Below are 16068 nucleotides of genomic sequence, written 5' to 3'. Positions count from 1 at the left end.
ATTGTAGAAGATGGTATTATGTATCTTAAAGTCTCATAAGAGGATATGAAGGAAAGCCTTTTTACAAAGTATCATCTTTAGCCAGGCCTAGGTAGCTCATGCCTGTAATCCTAACTGCTCAGGGTCTGAGATCTCAGGATCACAGTTCTAAGCCAGCCCAGGCAAGAAAGTCTGTGAGCTTCTTATGTCCAAAAAAGCACCAGAAAACCAAAAGTGGAGCTGTGGCTCCAAGTGGTAGAGTGCTAGCCTTGAGCACAAAGAGGCTCAGGGACAGTGCCCAGGCCCTGAGTTCAAGCCCCACGACTGATTTAAAACAAAACAGAGTATGTTTAGCTGAGTACCAATGTCTTATGCTTATAATCCTAGCTACTCAGGAGGCTGAGATCTGAGGATCCTGGTTGGATGCTAGCTGGGGAGAAAATAAAGTCCCTGAGACTTTTTTTTTTTAAATTTTATTTATCTTTTTTTTTTTTTTTTTGCCAGTACTGGGCCTTGAAATCACGTCCTGAGCACTGTCCCTGGCTTCCTTTTGCTCAAGGCTAGCATTCTGCCACTTGAGCCACAGCGCCACTTCTGGTCATTTTCTATATATGTGGTGCTGGGGAATCAAACCCAGCGCTTCATGTATATGAGGCAAGCACTCTTGCCACTAGGCCATATTCCCTGCCCTCCCTGAGACTCTTATCTCTTACTAGTGAATCCCCATGAAAGTGGAACTGTGGCTCCAATGGTAGAGCACCCACCTTGAGCAAGCCCCATTACTGGCATTTTTATTATTTTTTAAAGTACTATTCTTTTATTGAAACAATCTGCACATGTTTTGGCCTTCTCCACAAAACTTGAAGGCTCCTCCAAGTAGGCTGGGGGGGGGGGGGGGGAAGGCTGAAAATTTCCTGCCACAATGCAGATCTAAGTGATCCAAGAGATCCAGCAGCCAGTGGGGAGCAGATGAGGAGGGAGCCAGCTAGCAGCTGGGTGGGATTCCTGATCTGCTGGCAGAGGGCGTGCAGGCTCCCCAGGGTGGCCTTACCTTCCCCAGGGACAGGGCTCTGGGCTTGCTGGGGTTCTTCTGGCCTGACACACAGACAGGAAGTGACAGGAACACTGGGAGCTGAAGGACTCCAGGACAGTCTGTGCAGCTCAGAGGGAGCTGCGGGGAGGGGCAGCGTTTTTTTTTTTTTTTTGTTGTTGTTGTTTTATTTTCCCCAAGGCAGATTCAGCACCCACAGCAACGGGAAGGGCGCCAAGTAGGAGGGTGTTCCCAGAGGGAGGAAGGCCCCGCCCCTGGCCTGTGGCTGTGGTTTGTTCCTGTGTGGGGTTCATTTCCTAGTAAGAGCCACCAAGCTAGTGACTTGGCCTGCTGATCCCAAGTGCGGGTCTCCTAGGTGAGAACCTCACACTCCCTGCACCTGCAGGCCCTATGGTTTCGCCTGCCCCCTCCCCTCCTACTCCCTGGCCCTGGCCACCAGGGCCTGAGAAGTGTCCATCGATCCACGCGTGTGCCTTTGGGTCTCCTTTCAGAGAGAGTGACAGTCGCCAGGCCAGACAAGACCTGGGAGACCATGGGCCAGAAAAGAATCGCGGTGATCGGAGGGGGCTCCAGCGGGCTCACCTGCATCAAGAGCTGCCTGGAGGGAGGCCTGGAGCCCGTGTGCTTCGAAAGGACCGACGACATCGGAGGGCTTTGGAGGTTCCAGGTAAAGCTCCTGGCACTCCTCTGCACCTGGGCTGAGCTCTCTTCTAGTCTGGGATTCATGCTGAGTTTGACAGGAAGGGGGTGGAGGGGACTATGGAGGGACCTGCAGGACTGTAGCTGCTAGAATTCAGCCTGAGGGCCTGGCTCAGCTGCCCTCAGCTCCCTATTATTCTCTCTCTCTCTCTCTCTCTCTCTGTCCCCTCTCTCTCAAAGTGTTCTTACCACTTGAGCTCTTTTATACTAAAATCCTTCTGAAACTTTTTTTTTTAATGTGCAAGTGTTATCCTTGATAAATGAGCTAGAATTATTTATTTGCTCACAACTCCTTCTAGGAATCCCTCTTTTTCAATCTTCAATATTATTTTTTCCATTAAATGTCACAATTAACTTTAGATAATTCCACAATAGGCCTCATTTTTTAAGGATTGTCAGGGAATATAAAATCTAATTGCTTTGTTTGCTCTGAACTTTGATCATCTCCAAAGTCTGAAGTTCTTTGCCTTTTGGAGAGGGCAGAGGGCATCTGATTATCCTTTCATGGTTATATACATTCTGTACTTGTGTGTTGTATTGTGCCGTGTGTGCGTGTGTGTGTGTGTGTGCGCGCGCGCGCGTACTGTGTCTTGAATTCAGGGCCTGGGCACTCTCACTTAGCTTTTCCCACAAGGCTACTGCTCTGCCACTTGAGCCACACAGTTCCTCTTTTAGGTGCATTTTTCATGGTTAATTGGAGATGAGAGGCTCAAGGCTTTATCTGCCCTCAATGGCTTTGTACCATGATTTTCAGATCTAAGCCTGTTGAGTAGTTAGAATTAAAGGTGTAAGCCACTGACTGGCTCCTGGCACCAATTTCTGTGTTTTGAAACCTAGGTACCACATAGTATACAGAATACCAGCATGCTGGAAGATTGTGTCTGGCATCTACTGGGAGTGAGACAAAGTCATTGATGTACATGCCCACTACCTCCCCTCCTCAAGAAGAGGCTGCAGACATTGTGGCTTACACCACCAATCTTAGCTACCCCAAAAGTCCAGACCTCAGGAAGTTTGTGAGTGTCTTTTGTCCACTAAACTACCAAAAAAGAAAGCTGAATATCAGGTTTCTTCTTTAAATTTTTTTTTATTTATTAATTAAATTTTGTTGACAAGGTGTTGTGCAAAAGGGGTACAGTTACGTAATAGGGCAGTGAGTACATTTCTTGTGATATCTTACACCCTCATTTTTCTTTCCCTTCCCTAGATAGGTTTCTGCTTTTTAATCTTCTGAATGGTTTGGTTATTTGCTGCTAATGAATAGTTTGACAACATTTTCTGATTAACATCAGGGCACAATTTCAACACCTTGTGATCGCTTCTTTGAAAATCAGTGCTGATTCATCACAACACAGTGATTTCCATGGAGATTCTGTGTGCGCCCCATTCTCTCCCAGGTCAAGTACGTACCTGGCGCACAATAAGCTCCTGATGCATTTAATAAAGGAATCTCTCAGAGCAGAAGGAACTGAGTGTTGCTTAGAGGACCCATGGAGATACAGAACTTTGATAGTGCGCTTTCCACAAGTCAATAGTTGGTGAGTCTGAGGTGTTAGAAATATTCATTGTGAGCCGGGCATCATTGGCTCATGCCTATAATCCTAACAGCTCAGGAGGCTGAGATCTGAAGATCTTGATTTGAAGCCGTCCAGGAGACTCTTCTCTTTAATTAAATTGATTAGTGGAACTCAGTCACTAGCCTTGAGTAAGAAAAGCTCAGGGACAACACTCAGTTCAAGTGCCAGTACTCTGTCTGCCTGTCTGCCTTTCTGTCTGTCTGTCTGTCTGTCTGTCTCTCTCTCTCTCTGTTCTCTGTCTCTCTCTCTCTCATACACACACACCACAAAAGAAATCCTTCTGTACATCACAATTATAATAACAATAAAAGTACCTTTAAAGAGCTCACAAAACAAAACACGTCATAATCCTGAATGAAGAGAAAGGAACTACATGGGGGGAGAGGAGAGAGAGCAAGTATTAGAAGATATTGTGTGTGTGTGTGTGTGTGTGTGTGTGTGTGTGTGTGTGTCTCTGCATGACATCTTATTTAGAAAGCTTTTCCAAATGTTTACTCATTTACAAATCATGAAGTGAATTCTCAAGTTAACCTGTGTGCTTCTCATTTAATGCAGGAAAACCCTGAGCCAGGCAGGGCCAGTATTTACAAGTCGGTGGTCATCAATACCTCTAAGGAGATGATGTGTTTCAGTGACTTTCCCATTCCAGACCATTACGCCAACTTCATGCACAACTCCCAAGTTCTGGAGTATTTCCGGATGTACGCCAAAGAATTTGACCTTCTCAAGTATATCCGGTTCAAGGTCAGCTAGGGAATTTTGTGGGCATCTTTGTGTCTAAAATTATTTGCCAAGTGGAAATTGTGACTTCATTGGCCAGGGCTAATGTGTAGATAGTGGTTTGATATCTACCTGCATCCTTCCTGTCCAGGCCAAGACTCTATTCTTGGTGCTCTCTGTGTCTGAAAAACAATCAGGAGGGTCTTTTGTATATTTTGTGTGCAGATATAGAAAGCCACCTGCCAGAATGTTTCTGTTGCATTCTATTTGGATGTTAATAAAATGAATGAGTAGAATCAATAGGACCAGGAACTTTAAGGTCTCCTGGTTGTATGACTTGGCCACAATTGCTTAGCTCTCTCATCCTTTCTGGTCCAGTCTCTAATGTATTATTTTGTGTGATAGCCACAATAATCCAGTGAAGCAGTTCTTGGAAAGTAATCAAAGAAGTAGTGGATCCTGGAGTAGCTAGCCAGAGGGAACAATCCATGGGTTAGGAAGACATCAGTGGTTGTGGGGAAGGCTTGGAATGTAACCAAAGATGTCCACAGGTGCTCAGGGCCTTCAGGTGTAGACAAGAGAGCTAGCAATTTACCCTTTTCCTGGCAGCAGAGCTAGTTGGCCAGCTAATGTCCTCAGGCTGCCTCATAGAAGTTTTCTCAATGACTGTCAGCTCCAAATCAGTTCCCTTCATAGACTGCAAAATCAAATTTGTGCATAGGTGCCTGTGGTGTAATGGTGGGTGTGATAGTAGCTGTCTGCAGGTGTAACAGGGAGTGTTTTGCATGGGTTTTAGGGGTGGGGGCACCACTGTACAGGCTGGGGTAGCAGTTCCTGTGACTGTCACTTTTCAGACGACGGTGTGCAGTGTGAAGAAGCAGCCTGATTTCTCCACATCAGGCCAGTGGGAGGTGGTCACAGAGTGTGAAGGGACAAAGCAGGTGGATGTCTTTGATGCAGTGATGGTTTGTACAGGTCACCACACCGATGCACACCTGCCCCTGGACAGCTTCCCTGGTGAGTAACTAAGCAGCAGGGAGGACTAGAAACCACACTTGGGACCTGACCAATCAGGAGCCAAAGGGCTGTGCTCATTCTCATCTTCAGGGGAAGAGTCTTAAACTTAACCCAACCCATGACACTAGTTCTATTCATTTATTTGTGAAGTCAGGGCCTTGAGGGCTGTCTTGGCTTTCTTGTTCAAAGTTAGTTCTCTACCACTTGAGCCACAGCTCCACTTCTGGCTTTTTGGTAGTTAACTGGAGAGAACAGTTTCTTAGGTTTGTCTACTCAATCTCAGTTCCAACTGGGAACCTCAGATCTCAACCTCCTGAGTAGCTACAATTTCAGGCATTGGCTTTCCATTAAAAAAATTCATGGAGCAACATTAGCTTGAATTAAGAATTTTTTTAGCAGTACAAGAAAAAAAACAGAACTATTGAGTTTCTGGATGAAATCAGAGCTTGAAGTATTGAATTATTACAGTCCTTGGCTTGGATTTCCATTTTCAATACATATAGTCAGAGTACACAATGTAGAGTATCACTTTTCATTGCAACGAGAATAGTGCCAGGCACTGGTGGCTCACAGCTGTCATTCTAATTTCTCAGGAGGCTGGGATCTGAGGATCCCAGTTCAAAGCCAGTCCAGGCAGACAAATCTGTGAGACTCTACTCTCCAGTTAACCAGCAAGAAACTAGAAATAGATCTGTGGCTCAAGTGGTAGAGTACCAGCCTTAAGCCACAAAGCCAACAAGAAAGCAAGGAACAATGAGAAATGGGAATAGACATCTCAGGAAATAGAAAGCCCACACAAATGGTTTTCTGAGACTGTGTGTCCTGTGAGCCTGCAACGCCAAAATCCAAACTACTAACAATAAGGAAATCACTTCCCCTGAGAGGAAAAAAAATATTCAGGAAGAAGAGCAGAAAACACTTAGAAAATATTCAAGAAGGCTAAAGAATAGCCAAAGGAAAGAAGAACATGGGAAATTCCAGCTTGAAAACACATGATATGACACAAGGCATCCATCATGTAGGCTGCTTCTCAATCATTGTTCTTCCTTCTCTGGCAGGAATCGACAAATTCCAGGGACAATACTTCCACAGTCGAGACTACAAGAACCCCACAAGGTTCACGGGAAAGAGAGTCATTGTCATTGGCATTGGGAATTCTGGAGGGGATCTTGCTGTTGAGATCAGCCACACCGCCAAGCAGGTTGGAATCAGTGAATGTGTGACCTACCTTTACTTTAGCCTCACCAAGGAAGGGAAGCACACCCCACAAAGGGCACAGAGACCTGTGCACAGCCCGCCCCCACCCCCAACTGCCCAGTGATTATATTTTGTCTAGTGTTCACTGAATCCTAACTCTATTACCAATGTGAGGTACATGCCAGATTGTTTCTCAGTTACATTCATTATGCTGCAATTCTCTACTAAAAAATTCTTCAAACTATTGCAGCAAGCTAGGCAATGGGGGCTCATACTGGTAATTCTAGCTACTCAGTAGGGTGAGATCTGAGGATAGTGGTTCAAAGACTATCTATTTAGAAAAAAGCCCTTGGGTCTCTTATCTCCAACTTAACTAGCCAAAAATGAAAGTGGAGATGTGGCTCAAGTGGTAGAGCGTTAGTCTTGAGAAAAAAAAAAGCCAATGAAGAACATGGGTTCCCCTGTTTATGCCCCAGTACCACTCCCCCCATGTAAACAGATGCTAATGCTCTTATCTTTTTACATGATGCTGATACAGCAACTCTGTTCCAGTAACAACTGTGCTCAGTAATACTGGAATCTATTACCACAAAAGTGATTGCATGTTACTCCATGAATGAACTCCATAAACATTTCAGAAGAAAGAATTGTATAAAGAAGAAAGAATAGGGATTGGAGACCTGACTCATTGGATAGAGTGTTTGCCAGTAGGCCAAAGCATCAGGTAATGAGTTCAAAACCTGGTCTCCTACCTAAATAAAAAAGAAAAACTCTTAAGCCAGGTGCTAGCGGCACATGCCTATAATCCTAGGGACTCAGGAGGTTGAGATCTGAGGATCCTAGTTAAAAGTCAGCCTGGGCAGAAAAGTCTGTGAGACTCTTATCTCCAATTAACCACCAGAAAATTGGAAGTCTCACTGTGGTTTACAGCAGTAGAGCACTAGCCTTGAGTGCAAAAGCTCAGAAACAAAGCCCAGGCCCTGAGTTTAAACCCCACAACTAACAGAAGGAAGGAAGGAAGGAAGGAAGGAAGGAAGGAAGGAAGGAAGGAAGGAAGGAAGGAAGGAAGGATGGATGGATATGGGCATGGATGGGTGTTGTGCTGGATGGATGTACATAGTGTGTGGGAACACAATGCAAGAGCCTTCTTTAACATCACCAGTGTGTCTGGTTTGTTAGTGATCAGTGCTAAGGGAACAGCAACTGAGCACCAGGTACTGTAGATTGCCAAGAAAGAAAACCTCCAAAGAGGGTGGAGGCCAGCCAGCCTTGTCTGTGAAGGGCCCAGGAAAATGCACAGCAGAACCAGCCCTGTGTAGCAGGAACAACACCATCAGCACTGATGCAGGCCATAGATGCTCAGTTGCTGGCATCTCAGTTGGTGTCATATTGAATTTATGAAAAGTGATTTGTAAGTTTCAGTGGATCTGTACATCTCAGTGTATCACAGAACTCTGGTGTAATTCTTGGGGAATAATCATTTTGTGAGGAGAAAATGTCCCTTTTCAGATTAATTTCATCCAAGATTATATTGATTTTTAAAAATAATCCATTTGTTGTTTTCTCATAAATCCATTTATTAATCTATTACTTGCTTTAAACAAGACATAGATGAAAACCAAAAAAGAATAACAGCCAGTTAGCATTGATCTTGTGTTTCCCATATAACACACTTATTTTTTATTAACACAACATTAATTGTCACAACAGCCTTGTGATATATTATTTTACGTCACTATTATCTCCAATTAACCACCAGAAAATTGGAAGTGAATAGGAAATCTTTTTTAAAGAATTGGTGCTGGTACTGGGGCTTGAACTTAGGCTCTTGCACTCTTTAACATACAAACCTAGTGCTTTACCTCTTAGGCCACATCTCTACTTCTACCTTTTTGATGATTAATTGGTATAAGAGTTGCATGGACTTTACTATCTGGGCTGGATATGAACTGTGATTCCAAGATCCAAGCCTCCTGAGTAGCTAAGACTACAAATGTGCTGAGCCAGTGCTCAGCCTGTTACATCATTGTTAATGAATTCCATCAGTGGTGAGTGCTAAGGCATTTCAGAAGATGAAGAGAAGTTTGTCAGCCTGAAATGTCACTGGTGCCCTGGTACACAGGTTTGATCTGGATCCCAGGAGGAAGAAGAGGGAGAGGATTTTCTGGGTAAAAGAGCTTTGAACAGAGACAAAGTTGCAAATCATATCAAGACGTATTCATGGATCATGAAGGCACCATATTCATTATAACCTTAATGTTCAGGAAGGAAAAATTTAGGGAATTTTTGTTCAAAGATCATGGAGGCTAGATGAGTGAGCTTGAATTTAATCTTAAAAGAAGGAGTGGTGTTTTGGGTGGACCATGAGCCTCAATGACAGAACAAACCCTTGTTCTCATGTGCCAGGTATTCCTCAGCACCAGGAGAGGAGCTTGGATCCTCAACCGTGTGGGTAAACATGGTTATCCCTTTGACATGCAAATGTCCTCTCGATTTCGCCTGTTCATATCAAAGATGTGTGGTCCATCAGTGTCAAATTCATTTCTGGAAAGGCAGATGAACCAACGGTTTGACCATGAAATGTTTGGCTTGAAACCTAAACATAGGTAAGTTCTCAGAACCAGAGTAGAGATGGTGATGGCCAAGGCACACAGGATGATCTATTAATGCCCATATTTTGAGATCAGGAGATCACATTTTAAGCAACCCAGACAAAATGTTAGCAAAACCCCATCTCAACAAGCTGGGTATGGTGGCATGAGCTTGTCATTCCAACTACAGGGAGGAATAAGAAGGTGGATCACAGTCCATGGCTGTCCCGTGCAAAAGCACCCTGTCTAGAATAAAGTAAGTGAAGCAAAAAGGGCTGGAAAGTAGTTCAAGCAGTAGAGCGCTCTCCTAGCCAGCATGAGGCCCTGAGTTCAAAACACTACTACCAGTGGGGGAAAAAAAGGAAATTTCAGAACCTGAAATTTCTACCATGTGAACCACAGAAGATACTCCTCTATTGATTTTGCTTTCAGTCTATACTCCTCCTTGGCATTAATCATTTCCTCATGTATGTGGTGTCCAACAACAACCAAAAAAAGTTATAGGGGGCATTACATTGTTCCTTCAGTCATGTAATACACACTGGAAGGCTTGCTGTGAGCTAGGCATTATACTATGCCTAAACATGAGAGAAATGACACAATACTGAAAACTGGAAAAGGGATGAAAAGAACGTTGAACACCGTGTACTACCAGACTTATTAGTATGCAGGTGAAAACTACTAACCCATAGCCTTTTCAAACCGCAGAGTGCTAGTGCCATGGGAAAAAGAAAGATCGCCACTTGTCAAATAAAGTCTTCCTTCACTTCTCTAGTGCCCTCACTTTCAATGCCATCCAGAGGCCATTTTGGCCTTGAGATTCTGATCTGGGCTGAGTTGGTATAAAGTAGATGTTCCAAGTTCCATGGATGGACTGAGGAAGAAACCAGTGGCATATTAAATCACCTTCCCATGACATGACGCTCATTTCTATTATCTCAGGGTATGTGTGTGCTGATATCGGAGCTTGAACACAGGACCTTGAGCTCTCACTTGGCTTTTTTGCTCAAAAATAGTGCTCAGATATTTGAGCCACCCATTTGTTTTTGGCTGTGTGTGTGTGTGTGTGTGTGTGTGTGTGTGTGTGTGTGTGTGCTGGGTTTAGGGCTTTAACTCAGGGTCTGAGCACTGTCCCCAAGCTTTTATACTCAATGTTAGCACTGTACCACTTCCTGCTTTTCAATAATTAATTGGAGATAAGAGTCTCATGGATTTTCTTGCTGGCTTTGATTTGCCATCCTCAACTCTCAGCCTGCTGAGTAGCTAGGACCACAGGCCTAAGCCATCAGCACAAGACTTGCTTCTGGCTTTTTGCTGGCTAATTGGAGATAAGAGTCTAATGGGCTTTTCTGCTGAACTGGCTTTACACCATGATCCTCAGATCTCCACCTTCTGATTAGCTAGGACTACAAGCATGAGTCCTTTGAGCCAGCCATGGTGCCAGCTAGGATTTCTGTTTTGTTCTCCCCTTTTCTGTCTCCCCTCATGTCTCTCTTGGTCACTCATTTGTCCTTCCCTTTATCTTTCTTACCACTGACAGAGCTCTGAGTCAGCATCCTACAGTAAATGATGAGCTGCCAAATCGTATCATTTCCGGCTTGGTGAAAGTGAAAGGAAATGTGAAAGAATTCACAGAGACGGCTGCCATATTTGAGGATGGTTCCAGGGAGGATGACATTGATGCTGTCATCTTTGCCACAGGCTATAGTTTTGCCTTTCCTTTTCTTAAAGATGATTCTGTCAATGTGGTAAAAAATAAGGTATCCCTGTATAAGAAAGTCTTCCCTCCTCTCCTGGAAAAGCCAACGTTTGCAATCATAGGCTTGATCCAGCCCTTGGGAGCCATCATGCCCATTGCAGAGCTCCAAGCACGCTGGGCCACTCAAGTGTTTAAAGGTAAGTGGAGATACAAACTAACTGCTTTATTACTGGGTGATCCCTTTAGTTATTTCCTTTTGTGTATGTCCTTTTAAACAGCTAGAGACAGTCTACATGACTTTAATGGTGCTTGGCTCAAAATTAGTACTGAAAATTTATTTTTAAGTGAATGTAAAATTTAGTAAAAACCAAGATTAATATGTAATAGTAACAATTTATAGGAACCATTTATTAAGAAATGTATTCACCACATACATTCTGAATGCTATATTATTCAATAACCACTTAAATTATTAATGTTACCTTATTCAATAATCCATATTAATGTAGATTAGCAGTTTATATTAATCATTTAAACCCATAGACATACACCAGCATCAGATGGGAAATTTTTCCCAACTAGGTATGACTTTATTCCATCCTTGGCAATGCTTATTTCCTAAGTCTGAGGTAGGGTAGGCATAAGGTCTTTGAAGAAATGTTCCCAAGGTCACGCCAGATTTGAGAAAATTGGTGTGTATTCATGAATCAAAAAATAACCTTTTATTACAGATAAAATTAAATACTAAGACATGATGTCAACTAATTCCAGCCCAAAATTAAGACCTGGTTGTAGACTATTCCAGAGTGTGGACTTGTCAGTCTCTCAAAATCTTCTGTGCTTTCCATAGTCCTTCATCTTGCTTTTCAGAAATGCACAAGAGAAAATGTTTAAGGTAGTGGCCTCGGTGAGATAGCAAAACGGTTAGGCTTCTAAAGGGTTAATTAAATCTAGCATTTTTGTTTATTTTACTTTATGAGAATACTGGAGCTTGAATCAAGACCATGCACTCTCGTTCTCACTTGGCTTTTTATGCTCAAGGAGGGGATATCCTCCACTTGAGCAATGCTTCACTTCCAGCTTTTTGCTGGTTAATTGGAGACCAGTCTTGTAGACTTTTGTGACTAGCCTGGCTTTGAACTACAATTCTCACATTTCAGTCTCCTGAGAAGCTAGAATTACAAATGTCAGCCTCCAGTGCCCAGTAGATATTTTAAATGAATTATCTGCCTCAGACCTCTAGGAAATGTCTAAGTGGTGAGAAGTAATTTGAAAATCAAGTTCCAAAATAGGTTTCTTGAGCAATCTCAGTGACTAATCTTAATCTGATTTTGCTGTTTCCTCACAGAATTATAAGTATAAGCAATAATTTCTCTGGCTAAATGAGAATACATGGAAAAACACACAGGCATTTATCTATCTATCTACCTACCTATCTATTTATTTATTTTTGGGATGGTATTGGGACTTGAATTCAATGTCTTGTGCTTTTCACTTGAGCCATACCTCTAATTCTGCTTTTTCCTGGTGAACTGGAGAGAAGAGTGTCTCAGATTTATCCACCTGGGCTAGCTTTTTTTTTTTTTGGCCAGTCCTGGGCCTTGAACTCAGGGCCTGAGCACTGTCCCTGGCTTCTTCCCGCTCAAGGCTAGCACTCTGCCACTTGAGTCACAGCGCCGCTTCTGGCCGTTTTCTGTATATGTGGTGCTGGGGAATCGAACCTAGGGCCTCGTGTATCCGAGGCAGGCACTCTTGCCATTAGGCTATATCCCCAGCCCCCACCTGGGCTAGCTTTGAACCACAGTGCTCAGGTCTCATACCCTGAGCTTCTAGAATTATATCCATGAGCCACCAGCACCCAGCTCAGAAGGTTCTTTGTGAGTGGTGAGTGTGGACTCCTGTGGTTTAGGAGAGGCACAGAGCATACTTGTTGGGGTATGCCCTGGAAAGAGTAACCAGCAAGGCAAAGAACAATGTTCCCAAGACTAAAGCATCCAATTCTATGACCTCCTCTGAAGGTAATGAGATCTCTATGACCAGAGATGTTTAGGAAAGAAAGAGATTACCACTTGGTTTTAGTGGTACTTGTTAGGTAACATGTACTTCCATTCTGAAATTCAATGTTCCAGAATTCTATGGAATATTACCTAAGAATCAGATGTGTCTAAAGATTTCTACCGGACCTGGAGCTTACATATTGGGGTATAAGGCTAACAGTAAGCTAGACTGCTGTTGTTTTATTTTTACTGAAATATGATTGGCTGTTGGTTCAGTTGTGTCCTTGACATGAAATTTCACTACACAATCTTCTACTATAGTGTTTCAGTGCTGGAATTTATGTGGGAAGATTGTCAATAAGAGTTGCTCTCGATTTTCCTTTCTAACTCTTAGCAAATGCAAGGTTTAGAGGGGGAGGATTATCTTCCATTGACCTTTAGTATAAATGTGTGAGAGATAAGTTTATTTTTATTTCTTTCTCAGTGGTTAAAACAGCAACACTTTGTGTTGGACCCTGATGGCTCATGCCTGTAGTCCTAGCTCAGATCTCAGAGATCTGAGGATGTAAGTTCCAATCCAGTGCAGCCAGAAATGTCTGAAAAATTCTTATCCTCAATGAACCAGCGATAGCTGGAAGTGAAGCTGTGGTTCAAGTGGTAGACCTCTAGCCTTGAATGAAAAATCTAATTGAGAACTTAAGGCTATGAGTTCAAACCCCAGTACTCACACATACACACATGCATGTGCACACACACACTGAAAGAAACTTGGATTTGGGGTCATTTATTATTTCCAATTTTCAGATTTGGCTTGCTCCACTTGTATCATATTTCAATAGTGATAAGATAAGGTGCTCAATTATACTATAAATTTTTTTGCCAGTCCTCGGGTTGAATACAGGTCCTGAACACTGTCCCTGGCATCTTTTTGCTCAAGGCTAGCACTCTGCCAATTGAGCCACAGCGCCACTTCTGCCTTTTTCTATATATGTGGTGCTTAGGCATTGAACACAAGGCTTCATGTAAAGGAGGCAAGCACTTTTACCACTAGGCCATATCCCCAGCTCCGTAAACTATAATTTGGGTACAGAAAATTATTCTAAATTCTAAGAATTTTCTACAGTGTACTAATTGTTAATGGGATCATTATTCCTTACCGGGATATTGTATGCTTCCGAATTTCATTTTTCTCTTTAGGGATAAAGAAATTGCCCTCACAAAGTGAAATGATGGCAGAAATAATGAAGACTCAAGAGGAAATGGCAAAAAGGTAAGAAAATTTCCCAGGGACATGTAGGATTATAGGCCAGACATTGTTGGCTCCAGTCTGTAATCTGAGATTTGAGGCTTACAGTTCAAGGCCTGCCCAGAAAAGTTCATGTAACTATCTTATTGAAAATTAACCCATGAAATGTAAGGAGGAGACATTACTCAAATGGCAGAATGCCAATCTTAATTTTTAAAAAAGCCAAGTGAGAGCATAAGGCCCTGAGTTCAATCCCAGTACTGTTTACAAAAAAGAAAAGTCTGCTATATTCCCAACTCCATTCCTTCCTGTAAAGCATATTGCCCCCCCTAAAATATTTTCTTAGCTTGGAACATCTCTACGTAATATACCTATTGTACCTGGAGAGCCACTTACTCTTGTAGAATAAGTCATCCTCCATCTTCCTTGTGGGTTCCAATTTATCTTGACTTTGGGAGGGCCTGCTCTGTGGATACTCCTGCCCCTGTCAATGACTCATAAAAGAATTCAAGATCTTATGCCAGAAAGCCTTTGTGGTTGCTTTCTGCATCTGTATATGCTGGGCTGGCCCTTCTGCATTCATGTTTGCCTTCTGGTGCTGTAGTCAAGACCTATGTCCATGACTGCCCATACCTCCATGTTGCTGTTCCCCTGACTTTTATTTTATTGGTGCCAATAGTGGGACTTGAACTCAGGGCCTCATGCTGTCACTTGTCTTTTCTGCTCAAAGCTGGTGCTCTACACTTGAGCTACAGCTCCACTTCTGGCTTGTGGTCAATTGGAAGTAAGATTCTCACTGCCTTTCCTACCCAGTCTGGCTTTGAACGGCAATCCTTAGATCTCAGCTTTCTGAGTCACTGGGATTATGGGCATGAGCCAGCAGTGCCTGGCTCTGTTCACCTGATTTTGAATATTCTTCTGTGTTTTTGTCTTACCCTTGCAAGACCTATGACAGCTCTCTTTAAACTCTACTCTCTTTCCAAGTCTACTTAGCATTCAAAACCCACAGTATTTACCAAAAGCTTGAGTCCTCTGTCTCTCTTATCTCCTCTTGTCCATCATAAGATCCTTAGAATTGGTGATAGTTGTCTTCTGTGGTTTCCACTATTCCTTGTCCAAAACCAAGCAGAGAGTTAGAGAGCATTGACTGAAGGGTTGGTTGAATTGCTGATAGTTCAAGGCCTGTGTCTTCTCTCCTTCAGGTATGTGGACAGCCAGCGCCACACCATTCAGGGAGACTACATAGATACCATGGAAGAGCTTGCTGAGTGTGTGGGTGTCAGGCCCAATCTACGGTCTCTGGCCTTCACTGACCCCAAGCTAGCATTAAAGGTCCTATTTGGCCCCTGTACTCCTGCCCAGTACCGTCTGCAGGGTCCTGGAAAGTGGGATAGAGCTCGAGAAACCATCTTAACCACAGAAGATCGCGTGAAAAAGCCTCTGAGGACCAGAGCTGTGGATAGGAGTAATTCTTCATCTTCAGTGATAACCATGAGCAGATTTATACTAGTGGTGGTTCTCTGTGCTGTCCTTCTGGCTTACTTCTAGATGTACTGCTGTCAAAGCTCTAGCTTTCAGTGGAGAGGCCTTCAGATCCCCTTCATTTCTCTTCCAGAAGTTTTCATCTCCTTCCCTTTTTCCCTACAGTGACATCTATCTTTCATTTTTATCAGCTTATTTCCCTTCTCTTCATTCTTCATCTATCACTTTTTCCTTCCAGCAGATCCTAGGCTGTGAGATCAGATTTCCTTCCTTCCTTCCTTCCTTCCTTCCTTCCTTCCTTCCTTCCTTCCTTCCTTCCTTCCTTCCTTCCTTCCTTCCTTCCTTCCTTCCCTCCCTCCCTCCCTCCCTCTCTTCTTCCCTTCTTCCCTCCTTCCTTCCTTCCCTCCTTCTTTCTTTCTTTCTTTCTTTCTTTCTTTCTTTCTTTCTTTCTTTCTTTCTTTCTTTCTTTCTTTCTTTCTTTCTTTTTGTGCTGGGGTTTGAATTCAGGGCCTGGGTAATGTCACTTAGCTTTTTCCCTAAAGGCTGACATTCTACCACTTGACCTATATTTCTGGCTTTTTATACTTTTGAGCTAACTTCTGGAAAGTTAACTGGAGATAGAGCCTCTAAAATTTGTTTGCTTTGAACTGGCTTTAAACTGGGATCTTCAGATATCATGCTCCTGAATAGCTTCAATTATAGATATGCGCCGCCAGCATCTAGCTCTCAGGTTCTCTTTGAGTCTTCTTTTATATGTCTATAGCCAGAGTTTTGATGTGTGGTTCATGCTAAATAAATACATAGTTATGGTTC

The 16068-nt window shown here is 43.1% G+C and overlaps 1 protein-coding gene across 2 annotated transcripts; it reads left to right on the top strand.

Annotated features, from left to right (window-relative positions):
• The first annotated feature begins 1186 nt into the window (after positions 1-1186).
• On the top strand, positions 1187-15527 carry LOC125355492 (flavin-containing monooxygenase 5-like). Of its 2 annotated transcripts, none has more exons than XM_048351891.1 (9): positions 1187-1385; positions 1522-1697; positions 3862-4050; positions 4881-5043; positions 6102-6244; positions 8647-8846; positions 10372-10727; positions 13725-13797; positions 14976-15527. In XM_048351891.1, exons 2-9 carry the CDS (start codon positions 1563-1565, stop codon positions 15319-15321), a joined length of 1605 nt encoding a protein of 534 aa, XP_048207848.1. In that variant the 5' UTR covers positions 1187-1385; positions 1522-1562; the 3' UTR covers positions 15322-15527. The 2 variants fall into 2 exon arrangements, with proteins under 2 accessions (XP_048207848.1, XP_048207847.1); XM_048351890.1 differs by having other exon boundaries at positions 1187-1386; positions 1516-1697.
• The last annotated feature ends 541 nt before the right edge of the window (positions 15528-16068 follow it).

This window comes from Perognathus longimembris, chromosome 7 (genome assembly GCF_023159225.1).
Source record: "Perognathus longimembris pacificus isolate PPM17 chromosome 7, ASM2315922v1, whole genome shotgun sequence".
In the NCBI taxonomy this organism is placed as follows: domain Eukaryota; kingdom Metazoa; phylum Chordata; class Mammalia; order Rodentia; family Heteromyidae; genus Perognathus; species Perognathus longimembris.
Note: the sequence above shows the minus strand (reverse complement) of the source record. Positions and strands in the feature narration are given on the sequence as shown.

Coding starts and splice junctions, on each gene's coding strand:
- LOC125355492 (XM_048351891.1), top strand. CDS start 1,563: ATGGGCCAGAAAAGAATCGCGGTGATCGGAGGGGGCTCCAGCGGGCTC. Junction 5,044..6,101: donor GCCCCTGGACAGCTTCCCTG/GTGAGTAACTAA, acceptor CTTCTCTGGCAG/GAATCGACAAATTCCAGGGA. Junction 6,245..8,646: donor TCAGCCACACCGCCAAGCAG/GTTGGAATCAGT, acceptor CTCATGTGCCAG/GTATTCCTCAGCACCAGGAG.